The sequence below is a fragment of the Carettochelys insculpta genome, chromosome 1, assembly GCF_033958435.1.
Source record: "Carettochelys insculpta isolate YL-2023 chromosome 1, ASM3395843v1, whole genome shotgun sequence".
NCBI classification, from domain to species: Eukaryota; Metazoa; Chordata; order Testudines; family Carettochelyidae; genus Carettochelys; species Carettochelys insculpta.
In genome coordinates, this window is record NC_134137.1 from 174,040,758 (window position 1) to 174,059,864 (window position 19,107).

Sequence of the window (19,107 nt, forward strand, 5' to 3'; positions counted from 1 at the left end):
TGTAACTGAAAAGGTTATGATTTGCTGAATACGATTATCCCGTTTTCAGGCATGCATTTTTTTTTGTATCTGAAGTAATGAATATTGACTACATCCAAAATGTAGTTACACCTGGGTGAGGCCCACTACACAAGATGCTTTCATTCTAGATAGCTGGATGGGGAAGGGCCTATAGAGAGGGCAATGGGCCATTAGGAAAAAACGACAGGCCTCAGGAGAAATGTTTCTCCCATTTGGGGTGTCTTCCTGAGAACAGCCTCCAAGCAATGGCTGAGATGACCCTGCAAAGACATGTGATGTGCCATGTCTCTAGACTCCATCTTGGGATTGCCAGTACTCTTCCACAGACTGGTTTGGAGACCAGACTTTGAAACCAAGTATTCCCACCCCATGCAAAAGCAATACAAAGGCAGGGAATGACATTGTCTGGTGTTCTTGGTTCCTCACCCACAAAAAGAGGAATGGTAGGAAGTGCTGGCCCCAGGCTAAAGGGATTTTTAGTCTGTGAGTGAAGGACTTGTGGATTCCAACTTACAAGCAAGTGCAGCTTGCTCCTTAAGAATCTGCAGACATCTGTATCTGCATCATCGCTTGGGGAAAGAACAGGGAGTTAACGTGGAGTTAATATCCCATCTGTTCAAGCTTACTTGCCATTTGCATTTATTCGCTAGGTAGTTTGCTTGGATCTGGTTTCTATCCCTTCTAATCACTTAACGTCTAGCTGTTGTAGCTAACAAACTTGTTTGTGCTTTACCTAAACCAATGTGCGGAAATCACAGTTCAGGTGCAAGAGGCTGTTGCACCTGCCTCTTCACACTGAGGGAAGGGGCAAATTTTATGAGCTTACGCCAGACATCTCCCCGTGCAGTGCAAGCTGGCACAACCTTGGGTTTACATCCCCCGAGTGGCCCAAGCCAAACAAGCCAGTTATTGTCCTTGCTGTAGTCTCCCCATACAGGGACTGGTCAAACAGCAGGCACGTAACCGGAGCTGCAAGTGTTCCCTACTCATGCTTTTGTGCTGGTGAAGGTGCAGACGGCGGCCTGGGGAAGGCTTGGCAGCTTATCACAGCAGTACAGAGTAAGAGGAAGGCCAGGCTTCCGAGTCAGAGGCTGGAGAAGCTCAGTAGTACCCCTGGGGAATCACAACACACTAGAACTGGAAGGAATCTTGAGAGGTCATTGAATCCAGTTCCCTGCACTCATAGCAGGACCAGGCACCATTTAGACCACATGACAGACGTCTATCTAACCTGCTCTTAAATATCTCCAGTGATGGAGATTCCACAGTCCCCAGAGTGAGAGTGATCATATCTCCCTAGGCCAAATACGGGACACCCTGGGACAGGGAAGCAGCTGCCCAGGAGCGGCTGCCAAGCTAGTGCAGCTCCCTGGATGCTCCATGCCAGGGGGCACCAGAACAGGGCTCCCTGGTTGCAGCGGTGGTTGCCCTGCGGAAGGAGGGGAGGGTTTCTAGATGATCCATGCCGCCGGGTGCCAGGAACAGGACTGCTGCCCCATGGGGGATCTCCCTGGCTGCCCCATGCCTCTGGGAATGGGGCTGCAGCCTCGCTGGTGAGGCTCCCAGCTTCTACCCAAGCCGCCGGGAACCAGAACGGGGCTGCAGCCCTACCTTGAGGTGGGGGCGAGTGGGAGGGTCTCCTTGGCTGGAGTGGCAGCTGCCCGGGGAATCAGGTCCCACTAGACACCCTGCCTCACTAACCTATGGCACAGCCCCTGCTGGCTCCCTCTCCTGCTGCTGCCTGCACAACTGGTTGGTGAGTATGTGCGCCACATGCTCTTCAGTCATCAGCTGCAGCTGCACTGACCTGGGGCAAGGGCAGCTCAGCAGGAGCATAAATACGGGACAATTAGTCCCTTTGGGATGCCTTCCTGGCACCTGAAGTACGGGTCTGTCCCAGCCAAAACAAGACAGATGGTCACCCTAACCAGAGGCAATTTATTCCAGTGATTAACCACGCTGACAGGAATATTTTCCTAATGTCCAACAAAAACCTCTCGTGCTCTTGTCCTACCCTCAGAGGTTAAGGAGAATATTTTTTGTCCCTCCTCCTTGCAACACCCTTTTAGGTACTTGAAAGAAACCTGTCACAATAGGAAAGAGGCCAAACTCAGCAGGTGCTACAAAGGACTTGATCTGAATTTACTAAGGTGTTTGTAATGCCAGAAGTCTACTAGGTGGTTTACAAATATAATAATATGCCTGACCTGCGGAACTCAGAGTCTAAACAGGCAACAACCAAACAAAGGAAATGGAAGAGAAGCAGCAGACACAACAGGGAGTAAATAGTGAAACTGGGCATCTAGCGTGCAAGTTCCATGAGTTTTATATGAAGTTAGTGTGAAAAAAAAGTGCAAAGTAAATTAAAAGTGGGGAGGCAAAGCCAACCCATGAAATTTAAGGGTGTAGATCATGGACACGGAATTCTTGTAAGTCATTCTCTGGAGATTGCTAGATTAGATTAATTATCAGTACGCAAGGGCATGAAGAGCAATGGCAATTCAAACTTTTCTTAGAAGATAAAGAAGAATGAATACACAACATCAGAGAAATCCATTTCACTGCGAAGGATTCAGACAGAAGAACTACAATTTGCTCTTATAGCCTGTTTCCTCCTGAAGTCTAGAGCAGAAAGCGTTCTAAAAAAATTAAGACTTGTCATTCACAGTGAGAGTAAAGTTCCATTTTGCTAATCCTGGCAGAGCTATTTTACATCATAATTACAGATCAGTTTATCTGCACTTGTCATTGAAACCGTCTGTTTGCTTTCAGACCAATTGCATAATACAACCTCTGACAGACAACTGGTTAAAATATTATGTATGACTTTATTAGTTTACAGCAGATTTTTAGATTCTTAGTAGTTTTATGACTGCAACCACATAAAAATAGTTTATATGACTTTATTAGCAACTTGTCAGATCAAATCAGGTCAGGTTTGATGGGATACAACCTTCTATCTGGATTTCAGCTGGCCAGCCATTATATCTGTTCTTGCTATTGTTCGAATGATTGATCTGGTTAAAGCAAAACAAAACAAAACTTCATGTTATCATTTATTGACTGTCATCACTAGTTTGGGAAAACTTCATGTTTCCCTGTGTAGCAAGAGAGAAAAGGTACAGGAGCAAGGGCTAGGAAGTGGTCAGATACACTGGACATTTTACTTATCATAAAGTGGCATATCCTCGCTCCATTATCTCTTATATAAATAATTCCTCAGAATGCTATAACCCGAACTCCTGAATGTCTATAACACCTCACAATGCAGGACAATGATGCTGAAGTACTTCTTATAAGTAATCTGTCTCAGTAAGTACACCCAATAACCTTCTGGAAGAGATGTGAAACTCAGAATACCTCCCTATATCTTCAGATAACAGAACAGTTTGAGCAATCTGTGGAAACTGAGCTGGGCCCAAAATACTAACTTCTTCCCCTCTCCTTGCATCATAGAAAGATGACAGCATGGAGCACATAAATGAAAATACCACTAGCATGGGGGAAGGTCTCATATAGAAATGACTCATGTTAAGTTATCCTCAAATCTGAGGAGGCTGATTTTCAAAAATGACTTGTGATTTTGGACAGCTCCCTGCCTGTGTGTGAATTTTGAGACTCTTAAAGGATCCCAATCTTCAGAAAGGACTAAGCACCTACTCTCTGGAATTCAGGCCTGCTTAGAAGTGTCTCCCAGTTCAACTTTCACAAACTGAGACATCCTAAATCACTAGTCACTTTTGGAAATTTGTTTTCAGAAAGAAGTCACAACACAAGTTCGTGGAGGGTTTATAAAAATTAGAGTTTTAAAAAACACAACAGACAGACAACAACAAAATAAACCTTACCTTTTCTGTTTCAATATTATCTGGTAGTTTGAAACCTTTGGCAGCTAGAAAGACCCAGCTTGACCTGAACCTCAGGTTCCGTATCTCTTTACTGCCAAGTTCTGCTATTGCGTTTTTGGCATCTTCCTTTAATCTAGCAGAAAAGGTTAAAAAAATAAACATTGCAGACTTTGAAATTTAGAACTTTAGAAAGAATACAGAAGGATATAGTCGGTTGATATTTTTATGTTGGAAGTTATGATTTCAACTTAACGAATAACTTTAAAGCCTTCCTATATCTTAAAGTGGAGAATTTTCCAGTAACGTGCCAAAAAATTAACGGAACCAAATTCTACCCTCACTTCACCTATGCAACTCCACTGATGTTAATAAAAGAATATGGCTATGTCTACACTAGAAGCATCTTTTGACAGACATTATGGTCAACAGAGGAATCTCAACAGAACCTCTCCACTTTGCTGCAACACACAACTTGCTCTGTTGACAGAGAACTGCCAGACTGCGCTGCCCTCTGGTGACAGAAAGCAGAATGGCAGCTGTGCAAACAAGGCTGTCGGGTAACCAGAAGCCCTCTCTGTCAACAGAAGTGTCTACACTTCATGTTTTATGCCTCAGATTTTTGAGGGATAACGCTGTTGAGGCAAATGCAGAGTTCTGTTGAGAATCTGGGGATGGAACGCTTTATGTGTGTGGATGCTCCCTCAGTTATGTTGACAGAGGGCCCCTTCTGTAAATAAAACTCTCTAGTGTAGACACAGCCTATAAATTTGCAGATGGAGCAGAGGAAGAATTATATATTAGGAAGGATCCTATCTCTTGTGTACATTAAATTGTTTGAACAAATTTAGTATAATCTGAGCATCTTTGAATGGTTCAAGCTGTGTTACATGGGGAAGTGTTGAATGGGACAGCATTAAATGTCAGAGAAGGTGATAAGTGATTCAAGTTGATCATAGTTCAGTCTGTAACAATTTTCACTTCTGAGGTTGCCAGACCAAGCTGCAAGCTACTTGTTATTCTAGACCTGGGATGATATGCACTTCCTTGCTTACCTGGTGCTTCCATCATCGTGGGTCACCATCAAGAGGAGTGACTTTTGAGGTGCATTTTTAATGAAAGCAGTCATGGGTCCAGAGAACTCTGTTGATACAACAAATGATTGTTCATTACCCCCCCGTGCCAAAGCATAATATACCTTACCCGCAGCTTACTGCTGCATTTCAACTTTCCCTCTCCAAAAACACAAAGCAAGTAAGTTACTTATTTTTACCTAGCTGGTTAATTTCCAACCGGTCCTGAAAGATACTGAGTGTCCTCAACACCCAGTGAAGACAGCGAGTGTACAGAATGATCAGCACTACTCTGAAGTAAGTATGAGGAGACAGACTGGACTCACAGACCTGAAGGTCAGAACGGACCATCATGATCATCTAGTCTGATCTCCTACTGAGACTGCTCTTTCTAAAATCTCTAGACAGACATCATTACACACATTCTGGACATTCAGTGCTTTTGCTCCCTGGATGGCTGTAGAATGGTTGAAATGTATAAACAAATCATGGTTCAGCCCCCTCCCCTCCTTTTTAGGGCACTGCGACCGTCCTCAGTAGCATGACAGTCTAGTACTCTCTAGCTACCTCATGAGCTGGCTGATGCTTCCCGTTACACTCCATAGAAGACAACTACATTCAATTTCTTGAAAATAGAAGGCAGGTCAAACCGGGCACTGAACGAGTACAACTTCGTTGTTCTCAAAGCACCCTGAAGTATGCTCTACTGATCCTATAGAGGGCATGACACCAACCTTGAGAAACTTACAGCACACACGCTCTACATAATTGTGCTCACATGCGGAGTCCCACTGAAGCTGATGGAACTATCTTTGTATGGAAAGCTCCACATGTCCTTAAATGTTTGCAGGGACAGGCTCAAAGAGCTGACAGAATTATGGTCCTCAGGTTTGCCCTGTACTTAAGATTGGTTATCTTGATTATTAAAAGTACGAAAAACCATTCTACAGCCATCCTAGAGTGAGAGAGGGAGAATATGCATGTGTGTGTGCGTGCGTGTGCGTGCGTGTGTGCGCGCACGCGCGTGAATGTGTACATTTAGTTCCAGCTACATTTAAAAAGGTGGGAGTCCGATGGGTGGGAGTGCACGCTGCAGTCCAATGATATACAAGCTAAAACAGAATAAAGCCTGAAAGAAAAGCAAAAAAGCAAAAATAAATTCAAGGTTTTCTCCAATGACCAACAGAGAGGACTAGAAATACCAGGAAATAGTCTATAGTAATACTAACTGACTGAGAAAAGAGGTCGTCAATACTGTACGAACACAATGTAGACAAAAGGCATTAACAGGATGCGTTCACATTCCAATAAAAACACACACAGAAATTAGTCTGAGACCACTCAAAATGGGGTCTCGGAGCTCAGACTGAAGCCTATGTTATGGCTTTCTCCTCCTCTCTCCCCACAAAGGGTTTTGGGCACCAAACTCCAGCTTGACACTGAAGATTGCAGCCCCATTTCCACAACCTCAAAATCAGTGTAGGCATATTTGGAAACATCTTGAGAAAAGGAAGACATTTAGATTTTTAGAAGAAGTCCTGGATAGGAACTTGCAATAGCATAGTTACCCAAAGACAATATTAAAACCTGTTTGGAGTGTAAGCAGGACAGGTTTATCTTCAAAAGGTGTGAATCACATAGGCACATATGCATACATCACAGCAATCTAGATATAATGTAAGTATTAACTAATAGTTTCTTAAGTATTACGCTGTGATGTAATCCACAAGAGCAGAGAGAAATCTATTTTGCAACCTGCTTTACATTCATTGATGATCAGTCTTGGAGACTGTCAGCAACTGTCAAATTTTTAATTTGAAAAAAATTTAATGCAAACTTCTTCTGTAGGAAAGAGTGTTTACAAGAGACCCTGCACCACAGTTATTTGGTAGTGCTTTTACTCTTACCTCCTTCCCACATGTCAAAAAACTGTGTAGCTGCAACTTTGCCAGTTTCATCTGCAATACAGAAATAATATGTTTTAAACATGGGGAAGGAAGTAAGGAAGTAAGAGAATCCTGCTATTGCTACCAGTTACTTGCAGCCTGTCTCCACCCCGCTCTCCCCTCCCCTCCACTAAGTAAATAGGGGAGTGGCTGGCTCAGCCTCTATGCCTGCTTGAGCTGGGATCAGGCAGTTTTCCCTGCTGCCTCTCTGCATTTAAAAGGCTGAGGTGGAACACAGATGGGCTCAGCTTCTATGGTCTGAAGAAGTGGGTCTGTCCCACGCAAGCTCACCTAATAAATTATTTTGTTAGTCTTTAAAGTGCTACTGTACTGCTTTTTTGTTTTGATAGTATATAGACTAGCACAGCTCCCTCTCTGTTACTTCTGTGTTTGCTGTGGGGATTGGTGATTGGTCCTGCAGAGAGAGCAGGGGCCTGGACTCAATGACCTCCTGAGGTCCCTTCCAGCTCTGTGAGATGTGTGTGTATTTCTTCCCCCCTCTGGGAAAGGAAAGAGCCTGATTACCACAACAAAGACAGAAGCTGAGCCTGTCTGTGTGCCAGCGTAGCCTTTTAAATGCAGAGCGGCTGGGTGGGAGCCGGGGAGGAGAGAGGGGGAAAGGCAGTTGATGGAGTAAATGACAGAAATTTTAGCAGCTACTTGGTTACCAGATTATTCACTCTTTAATGCTTCTAGAAAGAAGGGGATATGAAATGAGACTGTAAATAAGCTGGTTACAACCAACAATAAGTGCTTCTATTATTTTATATTACTATGGTTTCAAGATTTCATAAGCTCCAAATTTCCTTCCAAATTCAGAACATTAATCTTGTGCGCGCATGAGTATGTGTACACACACACATGCACCCACACCACCCATGGTACACCGAAGTGATCTACTACGCGCATCCTGCCACTGAACTACTTCAAAGCTGCTGCATTGTCGCATGATTGAAAATATTTCTGCACATATTCTTTCTTGTAATAGAATTGGCTTTCCTTTTTTAGTTTACATTTAAAAGAATGAGGCTGTGTCTACACAGGCACATAGCTTCAAAATAGCCATATTTTGAAGATTACTAATGAGGCGCTGAATTGAATATTCAGCACGTCATTAGCATTAGGATGCTTCCCGCCGCGGTGCTTTGAAAGCATGCGGCTCGACGCGGCTCCACGGGACTCCTTTTCGAAAGGACCCCGCACCTTTCGAAAAGGACCCCTGTGTAGCCACGCTGAGCCGTGTGCTTTCGAAGCACCGCAGCCGGAAGTGTCCTAATGCTAATGAGGCGCTGAATATTCAATTCAGCGCCTCATTAGTAATCTTCGAAATGGCCATTTCCAAGATTTGTGCCCATGTAGACACACCCTGAGTGAACTGCATTATGAACTTTGGTACTCGCATATACTACTTCCTAACTAGAGTTGGGAGCAACAGCTAAGGTCTTCAAGCATCTGTTGATTTTGGATGCACAACTTGAGACAATTTCAATAGATCTAATTTACATCGGATGTGTGTTTAGCACTTCCTGGAAAATCTGGCTCTTTATTGTGGCCCCAGTTAGAGTCCCAGACTCACTGGTCATTTGAAAAAAATTTGGTCCACACTTGTAACTAATTTTATTGTTCAAAAAATGTGCCTATTCTTGAGTTTGTGAAATAATGTAAAATGGGAGGTAATTCTCAAGATGGCAAAATTCCTCGACACATTCATGAAACATCTTTTTTCTAGTAGGAAAACTGCAAAAATAGTAATCAATGTTCATATTCTGCTTTCAGATGCTAAAAGGAGTCAGGCATTGATAGGTGCCATAAGACACCTTGCAGGGGAGGGTGCTTTTCTTCAGGAGCACTGTATCTCCCATTTAGCAGGAAGATCTAGCCATGGCTTCCCCCTTTACGACTCATTATGACTCTCATCCTTGGCAGGATAATGGGGAAGGGAAGGGTATTTGGACTCTGTAAAAGTTTATTTTCCCCAATTCTGGAGACAGATTACAGGAGTGGGGAAATAACACTCCAGACCTGAGCAGAGACAAGAGATGACACCAAACTGAGGGTGCTGAATTTGTGCTTGTATGTGGAACACCGCTTTTTTCTGTGTGTTGTTAATCTTGGTTTATAACTGTTTTCTTCCTTAACAACAAAAACTGTTCATTCAGAGTAGCATCTGAAATAACATACTAGAGTGACGCTACAGAAGAAAATGTTGGCTACAGCATGTATGGCAGAGGTTGCATAAATTAGAAAATTTGCAGATTTCTTGCATTATATTGCAAAATTAAATATGGTCACTTTTCTGACCAGGTGGATAAAGGAAGAAAGATAATTAAAGAATACGAGAGAATATCTGTGTAGCCAGAAACTCTCTCTCAGTGCAAGGTGGGGAAATTATACAGTATTTCCACAGATTTAAGGCCAGATAGGACCACAATGATTATTTGGTGTGATCTCCTGCATAACACAGGCCCTCACCTAACAATTTCATCATCAAAATCATGTCTAAATTGTAGAATAGTCTTCAGAATTAGATTTTGTTTTGATGTAAAGACTCCTGCAGAATTCACTATAATAGTATGTAAGTTGTTCCAACTATTAATTCCCCTGAACGTTTCAAATCTGCACAGTATTTTTAGTTTGAATTTATCTAGTTTCCAGTCAGTGGATCTAATTAGGTCTTTACTAAAGTAAGTTGCTGTCTACGGTCTACAGAGCTCTCTTTCTCACATAGGTACTTGTAGATTACAATCAAGTCACCTCTTAAGCCAGTGGTGTCCAAAACAAAATTCAGCAACTGCCACTGTCCCCCCCACAGCCAGGTGCCCCCCTCCCCCAGTCAGGTGCTGCCCCCTGAGCCAGGCACCCTCCCCTCACCCCAGCTAGGCACCATACCCCACCCCCACGCAAACTGCTGGTGACTCACTGGAGTCGTGCAGCTGCAAGTCACACCAAGCCCTGCTGCCCCGAGCTGCGCCGCGCCACCCGCCCCGAGCTGCGCCGAGCTGCGCCGCGCCACCCCAAATGAGCTGCAGGAGGAGCCGCCTCTGCTCCCACGTGCTTGTCCCACCTTGAGCCACTTCGCCACACCGCGCTGTCCAGTTCACCACGTGGTGTATGGACAGTGTATTGGACACCGCGTTCTTAATCTTTTCTTGGATATTCTAATTAGATTCAACTTCTGTAGTCTCACAAATCGTTCGTATTTCTCTCTTCTGCACCCTTTCCAATTTTTCGACATTTTCTTGAAGAGTCAACCCCGGAACCAGACATAATGGCTACGTCTACACTAGCCAAAAACTTCGAAATGGCCATGCAAATGCAAAAATGCAAATGGCCATTTCGAAGTTTACTAATGAAGAGCTGAAATACACATTAGGAATAAGGGGACTTTGAAGTAGCTGAGGTTCTTTCAAAAAGGAGCCCCGTCTGGACGAGCCACGTGGCGGCGAGCCACGTCAATTTCGAAGTGCTGCGGCTGCCCGCATGCTAATGAGGTGCTGAATATGTATTTCAGCGCTTCATTAGTAAACTTTGAAATGGCCATTTGCATGGCCATTTCGAAGTTTTTGGCTAGTGCAGAAATGGCCATTATTCCCAAAACAGTCTCAATAAAGGCATGTGCAGAGGTAACAAACACCTCTTTACTCATATCTGATATTCCTGTGCTTATATGTTCAAGGACCACAATCACCTTAGCATCACACTGGGAACTCATGTTCAGTTGGTTGTGTGCTGTGGCCACTAAACCCTTTATGTATACATACATAAAGCAGTAAGTAAAAATATAAGATACTTTGGTCACAAGAAGGAAATGAAAATTTTGAACCAGCTCTCTGCTGGCATAAATGGTCTGGGAACCAAACCAATGTTCACAACTGGGCACTTTGTGTATCCATTTATTTTCAAGCGTGTGCGTGTGTGGAGAGCAGAACACAACTTTTTTTTTTTTTTTAAATGTTGCAATATTTCAGAGTAAAAGCAAACACCATACTGCATCTGAGCTTGTTTGTTGTTCAGACTCTTGAGCTCCTATTCCCCACAGGAGGGGCAGCTAGAAAACATACCATACTTCATCCTGGTAAGTAGAGAACTCAGAAATTTATGTGACAAAGTAATTCTACTGTCTCTTCTTTAAAATCAAGGGTGTCTTGGACAACTTTTCACGGTTGCCCATTTTTATCCACTGAAAATTTAACACTTTTTTTTTGTTTCCCCGTTATTCTAACATTTTTTTCCAAGTTTTGCTTTTTGTTGTTAATCTAAGATGAACCTGAACCTGTCTGATAAAACTGGGACGTTATCTGTCTGATAAAACTGCTGCTATGGAAGGTGAGGAAGAGATGAATGCAGCACTCTACTACTGTCATGGAGAAGGCTGTGGTTTCCTCCAGACTGCAAGTACCTTTACACCCATAAGTGGGAAGGACAGACAGGAGTTCAAAACACTTGACAGCCTATTATTATGTTTACAGACTTGTAGAACTGTAGGGAACCTCGAGAGGTCATCCCCTGCACTCACTCACGGCAGGGCCATACACCATCTAGACCTGTGGTGTCCAATATGGTCTCCATACACCACATATGGCAAATAGGAGACTGCATTGTGGTGAATGGGGCTCTTGGAGCACAGGGCTTGGGCTGGAATCTTATCCCCTGCTGCGGGACCCTCCGGAGCACAGGGCTGGAGCCTGAACCCCTGCCGCAGGGCCTCCACCAGAGCACAGGGCTGGGGCTGGAGCCTGACCCATGCCATGAGGCCCCTGCTGGTGTGCAGGGCTGGAGCCCGATCCCCTGCTGTAGGGTCCCCGCCAGAGCGTGGGGCCGGAGCCTGACCGCCTGCCGTTCAGCCCTCATCGGTAATAGGGGATGCAGGGAACGGGGGGCGGGAGGCAGGCACTCTGCCTCAGAAAGTAACAGAGAGGGAGCCGTGCTAGTCTATACACTATCAAAACAAAAAGTAAGCTGTTTACTGTTTTTGGTTCTCTGTGTCTTAAATATTGAGTCTGGTCTGGTCTGGCTATGGTCTGAAGAAGTGGGTCTGTCCCATGAAAGCTCACCTAATAAACCATTTTGCTAGTCTTTAAAGTGCTACTTGACTGCTTTTTGTTTTGCCTCAGAAAGGTTACTGACCCCTGTTTGGCTCTGGGGGAGGAGCTGGGCATTTCTTTAGAGGGTGGGGTGGGGCGAATGTGGTGAAAAGGGTAAGATGACAACAACAGGTGTGGCAATTTTTGAACTCCTATTGGACATCACTGATCTAGACCATCCCTGACAGGTGATAGTCTAAGCTGCTCTTAAGTATCTCCCATGACAGAAATTCCACAAACTCCCTAGACAATTTATTCCAGTGCTTAACCGCCCTGACCATTAGGAAGTTTTTTCTAATATCCCACCTGAGTGCAGTTTAAGACCACTGCTTCTTGTCCTGTCTCAGAAGTTAAGAATAATTTTTCTCCCTCCTCCTTACAACAAACTTTTAGATACTTAAACTGTTATGTCCCCTCTCAGCTTTTTCTTTTCCAGATTAAACAAACCCAGGTCTTTCAATCTTCCATCATAGGTCACATTTTCCAGACCTTTAAAATAATTTTTGTTACTATTCTCTGGACTTCCTTCAAAATTGTCCACATTTTTCCTGAAATCTTGCAGAGGGACGACATCTTGCGATTCCTTCCAGCTCTTTAATTCTGCAAACATAACTTTACGTCCTCTGTGGAGCAGACTGGAAGAATTAATTTTCATGTCTTGTTACAACACTCCTTTTGATACTTCCCAGAATGATGTTTTCTTTTTTCGCAACAGTGTCACGTTGTTGACTCGTGTTTAGCTTGTGGTCCACATCATGATCCCTGGTTCCCTCTCTGCAGTACTCCTTCCTAGGCAGTCACTTCCCATGTTATATGTGTGCAACTGATTGTTCCTTCCGACATGGAGTACTTTGTATTTGTCCTTATTGAATTTCATCCTATTTACCTGAGACCATTTCTCCGGTTTCTCCAGATCTGGGCTCAGTTTAGTTCTGAGTCGGCCTGGTCTCCTGAGTCCCAGTTCAGTGCTCTACACACAGGTGCTAAATCGCTAGCTTAAATTCTTAATTTAGGCTCTGTTTGTAATGAGCTTGGGCTGCTCTCCATGTGTGTTGGATTGGGCTGTGAGGATTGGGCTGGAGCAGGGGCAAAGTGCAGAGACCCCCACCCAGAAGCTCATGCTGCAGAGACACAAACTGCCCCCAGCAGGTGGCAGCTTTGAGCAGCATACGGGGCCATGGCAGGCAAGAAGCCTGCCTCAGGGACCTGAGGACTGCAGGACACTGGCAGCTCAGAGTATCATGATGGGCCAGGGCTGAATGTTTGGTGAGCCACATCTGGCCCACAGGGCATATTTTGCTTACCCCTTCACTACTTTCTTAAGTGTCCGATCGGAAGGAAATGGTAGTCCCAAAATATACAGAAAAGATAGTTAGTACATTAAGAATAATGACTTTGCATGTCTGAGATGCAATCCATAAGCAAACTACCACTATCCCCATACCGTCCTTCTCTTACTTACAATTCACAATGGCAATATTTATACCTCTTCCAACATTACCCTTCTGTTCACTTATGAGCCTGAAAATGAAATAAATAGGGTGTCAGTAAGGATTTATACTTCCAAGAAAAGCAGTGATATTTACCTATGCAAAGACATTCCTTGTATTCTTGTTTTTAGGTTAATCCTTTAACTCTGGTGTCTGCTGAAAGCAACAGAGCCACGTCTTAAAAGTCTAGGAAGTTTCCTCCAAAGAACACACACTAGGTCTAGTGCAAAACTGTAGACACATGCAGCACAAGCAGAGTAAAACACTGCTGAAGAGAAAAAATAGTTTTATGGAACCATTCCATGACGATTCATAGAACAGACCAGTGTATCTTCACAACAGCTCCACCCCATAACTTTCAAAAGTGGGCAGTGATTTTAAGTGCCTCAGTTTTAGAGTGCCTAGCTTGATATACCTGATTTTCAGAAAGCACTGGGAATCCAATCTTTGAAAATTAGGACCTATTACAGTGTTTCAAGTTGTGCACCTGAAACACCTACATTTATTACTCACTTTTGAAAATCTTGGCTCAAAGTAGCTGACAGGAACAAAGATACAAGGTTGAGAAAAATGTTAGAGAGCCAGAGCAGAAGGACTATTTTAGTGACACAAGCACAGAGAAAACAAAATGACAAAATGGCCTAAAAGGAAAAAATCTAAAGCACGAAGAAAAATAAGTATGTTTTCAGAATACATCTAGTAAAGGAGTCCAGAAAGATGCAATAGAACAGAGAGAAAATTGGCTGCGGTTTAGTGTTTGTTACAGGCTTAATAAAAAGGGAGTGTTCACCACACAGAGGGAACAGAATTATGCAGGGGTTAAAGTTATGAAGTATCCAAGAGCTGACGCAATGAAGCCAATCACATGGGCAGAAGAGAGAAATTAAAAATTAAGGGAGATATCAGTAGCACAGAAATAAGGACACAGAGTCAAACTTCTGTCTCAGTGAAAATTTTGGCATTGACATCAGTAGAACCAGCATGTGGACCCAATGATGAAGAAACCAATGAGCTATCCCTGAAGGGAGTGAATTTATGGATCAGAATTGACAGTATTTCAGAGGATTTTTAAAAAAAGTTTATAATCATTAAAACCCACAAACTCCAAATTAGGGGCATAGCCCTGGATGGGCTGAAGTCCCCCCCGCCACATAGCACCAAGGCCTGACCCCAAGACCAAGCTCTCCTCTGGCCCCACTGCTTGCCCTACCCACCCCATTCTCCAGCTGGGGAGCAGAATTGAGGCCTTGCCCTGCTCCATCTGCCCAGCATTTCACCCAGGGCGCAGGACTGGGGCATTGCGGCTTACCCTAATCCGTCCAGCATGCCAGTTGAGGAACAGGGTCAAGAGCTTGCCCTGCTACAGACGACAAACATTCCAGCCAGGGAACACCTGCCCCAAAGCCCTCACACTCTGACTCCACTGGGCAGGTGGATGGGTGGAGTGGAGCAAGCCACACGCCCCAGCCTGGTGCCATTTGGTTTGGAGGAGCAGGGCTATCTCCTTACCCCACTCCCCGGTTATGCAGCTGTGGCCCTGGCCAAAGTGTTCATTGCCCCCCACAAGACCATCTAGAGTGGGTGGTTGGAGGCAGCCGTGATCAATCCTGCCTTCTCCATGACCTCATCATTGCTCGCTCACTCACTCACCCAAAGTGGAAGCCCGCCCCATTGTCCCATCCTGGCTACATCATTGCTCTAAATGAGTCCCACCTCTAGATTTCCAAGTGTTCTTCGTTTGCTGCATGTCTGTCCTAGAATCACATCTGTGCTTTAAAACTGAAAACTTGCTGGAGATGGACTATCTTGTGTGCGTGTATGTGTGTGTGTTTCACCACCACACACACTATTAAAAATAAACAAACTGGGGATAGTCAAGGTTTGACCACTCAGGTATGATCTAGCAGAAGGGGAAGGGTGAACAGGAGGGTTTAAACTAGAGGTGAGCTGAAATGCTGGTTTCTTGCTTGGTGAACTTAAGGCACATAGCACAGCAAACAGCACTGAAAGGGGAACACTGCAAGATTGATGTTCTTGTGTTATGTAGTTTGCGTTAATTCAAAAACATTTCTCTTTCCTATCAGTTACGTCTGTCATGGAACCAAAAGCAAAACGCCCCTAACTACTCCATTTGTCCTACTCAACGTAGACTAGTACTTACAGCTCATCTTCAAAACAAATCTTGGCCATCTTTTCTTTGCCGCCGCCACTGAGTAATCGATAAGCATACTGCCCAGGTGAACACGGAGACCAGTGATCACATTTCTGTCTTTTGGGAGGTGGGGCTGCAGTGAATAAGAAAGCAGAACATGCTTTAAGAACATAAGAACAGCCACACTGGGTCAGACCGTAAGTCCATCAAGCCCAGCATCCTGTCTTCCGACAGTGGCCAATGCCAGGTGCCCCAGAGGGAATGAACAGAACAGGTAATCATCAAGTGATCAATTCCGTCGCCCATTTCCAGCCTCTCGCAAACAGAGGCTAGGGACGCAGTCCATGCCCATCCTGGCTAATAGGCACTGATCGACCTATCCCCCATGAATTTATCTAGCTCTTTTTTAAATTCTGCTATAGTCTTGGTCTTCGCAACATTATCCAGCAAGGAGTTCCACAGCTTAACTGTGCGCTGTGTGAAAAAATATTTCCTATTGTTTGTTTTAAACCTGCTGCCTATTAATTTCATTTAGTGACCCCCTAGTTCTTGTGTTGTGAGAAGGAGTAAACAACAATTACTTATCTATTTTCTCCACACCAGTCATGATTTTTTGTTCCTCTGCCATATACCCCCGCCCTTAATCATCTTTGTTCCAAACTAAAAAGTCCCAGTCTCATTAATCTCTCCTCATATGGCAGACGCTCCATACCCCTAATCATTTTCTGAACCTTTTCCAATTACAATATATCTTTTTTGAGATGGGGCGACCACATCTGTACACAGTATTCCAGATGTGGATGTACCATGGATTTATATAAAGGTAATACGACATTTTCTGTCTTGTTATCTATTCCTTCCTTAATGATTCCCAACATTTTCTTAGCTTTTTTGACTGCTGCTGCACACGGAGTGGATGTCTTCAGAGAACTATCCACAATGACTCCAAGATCTTTTTCTTGAATGGTAACACCTAAGCCAGGCCCCTCATTTTATATGTATGCCTGGGATTATATTTTCCAAAGAGCATTACTTTGCATTTATCAACATTGAATTTCATCTGCCATTTTGTTGCCCAATCACCCAATTTATTAAGATCCTTTTGTAGCTCTTCACAGTCTGCTTGAGGCCTAACTATTTGGAGTAGTTTTGTGGCATCTGCAAATTTTGATACCTCACTGTGTATCCCTTTTTCCAGATCATTTATGAATATGTTGAATAGGACTGGTCCCAGCACAGACCCCTGGGGGACACTGCTATCTAGCTGTCTCCATTCTGAAAACTGACCATTTATTCCTATCCTTTGTTTCCAATCTTTACATGGTGCTTTGTTTGGGCACCACGTAAGCACCATTCATATATCAAAATGGTCAGATGACTTCAGTATATCAGAGCAAGGTCAATCAAGTACCTACAAAGGCAAACCCTGCCAATCAACAAACAGTATATCAAAAGTACCCCAGATTTGAAGATCCTCTGGGGGTTGAAATTGGTGCCTGCTTCCTAAGTGAGGGTAGAGAGCAAACAGAAATATGATGGCTGACAATAGGTGCAGGGGTGCTCTGAGATGATATTGTGACTGGTGTTCTGGAATATTATAAGCTTAGGCAATTGCTCAGACAAACAAGTTTGGTTACTATTTGCAGGAGATAATGCTGCTCCCTCCTTGTTCACAATGTCACCTGAAAGTGAGAACAGGTGTGCACAGGCACCGTTGCAACTGGCATCCTGAGATATTTTCATGGCTGATGCACTAAAGCAGTGGTTCTTAACCTTTACTGCAGCCTGCACTTCTTTGGTTCTCAAAATACGTTCTCACACACCCTTATCAAAAATCAAAACTGGAGATGGGGGAGGCTATACACTCTTAAATGTATGTTAAATATATGCAAAATGGATAATGTTAATAAATACATAGGTCTGATGAAACAAAGTAATTGTACTTATGTGCCTGGGCTTAATTTGTGTTTTCAATGATTTACCTTCTAGAACAATCTGGCTTGTCTTGCAGCCCCAGAAAGGGCATCACACACCTGCAGGGGGTGCATGCACTCCAGGTTAAGAACCACTGCACTAAAGTATCATGTAGCCAATCATGCATCAACCACCATTCCAGAAGACCTGAGTGCATGCTGAGGACAGGTTCTGCTTGATAATGATCCAAAGTAGTAGTGAGCAATGCAAGTGCATTTTCGTGATCTGAGTCACATGTCACCAGGAGAAGGTTGATTATTTTGGTGGTTTGGGTTCTGTAGTTTCCACATCAGAGTGTTGCTCTTTTAAGACTTCTGAAAGCATGCTCCACTTCTCCACCCTGGACAGCACCTTGGTTTCTGAAACCTAGAGTTGAATGCTTCAGCTATCTTTGGAAATTTCTCATTGTTACCGTCATTATGTTTTGTCAAATCTGCAGCGAAAGCTGTAAAACAGGGCAGGATAGTTTCCCCAAAGGCCTTGAGTCACGAATTTTATTAACACATTTTAAATGAGCGTGATCAACAAGTAAGCATGTCCCTTGAATGGTGGTCAAAGCATGAAAGGTCATATGATTGTTTAGCCTATCTGATAGTAAATACCTTGAAATGCTGGCTACAAAACTGCCCTGGGAATGCCTGTTCTCATTTTTAGGTGACAGTGTAAATAAGAAGTGGGCAGTATTATCTCTTGTAAATGTATCCAGACTTGTTTACCATAGTACTCGGTGAACAAAAAGTAGGACTGAGGAGACTTGTAGGCTCCAGTGTTTTACATAATTTTGTTTTTGAGTGCAGTTATGTAACAAAAGCAAACCTACATTTGTAAGTTGCAGTCCAGTAGTTGTATGAGGTAAACCGAAAATTATTTGTTTTATAATTTTTCCAGTGCAAATATTTGTATTAAAATAATATAAAGTGAGTATTGTACACTTTGTATTGTGTTGTAATTGAAATTGATATGTAGAAACCATCCAAAATGTAGAAACCATCCAAAATATTTAATACATTTCAATTGATATTCTATTAAGCATGATTAAAACTTCTATTGATCACGATTAATTTTAACACTTTTCTGAGTTAACTACTATTAACTGACAGCCCTATTTATTATACAGTACATAACCAATCATTCATTAACTAACAACCCAATGGCATGTTAAATTACAAAGACTACTTCTCTTATACTATGCTGCACATTAGCCGAAAATGGTCACGGGATTACATACCCTTAAGTACTGGTTTCTCTCCAATGCTCTGAATATTTTCAATAGCTGATGCTAGTGAATCCTCAGGTACAACATCTGCAAACAGGTATCCCAAATACCAAGCACAAACTGATGCAAAAATAAGTCCTGATAATTTCACAAGGTCTGATAAGAAAGAACAAACCCATTATTAAATATGAAAGTAGTCGACAAAATGCTACTAAAAACATACAGCATCTCCTAGGGTCCGGCTATACAAATACACTAAATTGAGAAGGTGGAATTCAGTCCTGATACTCAGACATTCCAGAACTT

The 19,107-nt window shown here is 43.3% G+C and overlaps 1 protein-coding gene across 1 annotated transcript in view; it reads right to left on the minus strand.

The window, feature by feature from the left end:
- Positions 1-2,835: 2,835 nt before the first annotated feature.
- FAM3B (FAM3 metabolism regulating signaling molecule B) overlaps positions 2,836-19,107 on the minus strand; it is a 35,742-nt gene continuing 19,470 nt past the window's right edge. The window contains exons 2-8 of the mRNA XM_074983417.1: positions 18,814-18,957; positions 15,621-15,744; positions 13,432-13,490; positions 6,847-6,897; positions 4,922-5,009; positions 3,870-4,002; positions 2,836-3,038 (exon numbers count right to left, since the gene is read on the minus strand). Of these exons, the coding sequence (XP_074839518.1) occupies positions 2,949-3,038; positions 3,870-4,002; positions 4,922-5,009; positions 6,847-6,897; positions 13,432-13,490; positions 15,621-15,744; positions 18,814-18,957 (689 nt within the window). The 3' untranslated portion in view covers positions 2,836-2,948. The remainder of the gene's footprint in view (positions 3,039-3,869; positions 4,003-4,921; positions 5,010-6,846; positions 6,898-13,431; positions 13,491-15,620; positions 15,745-18,813; positions 18,958-19,107) is intronic.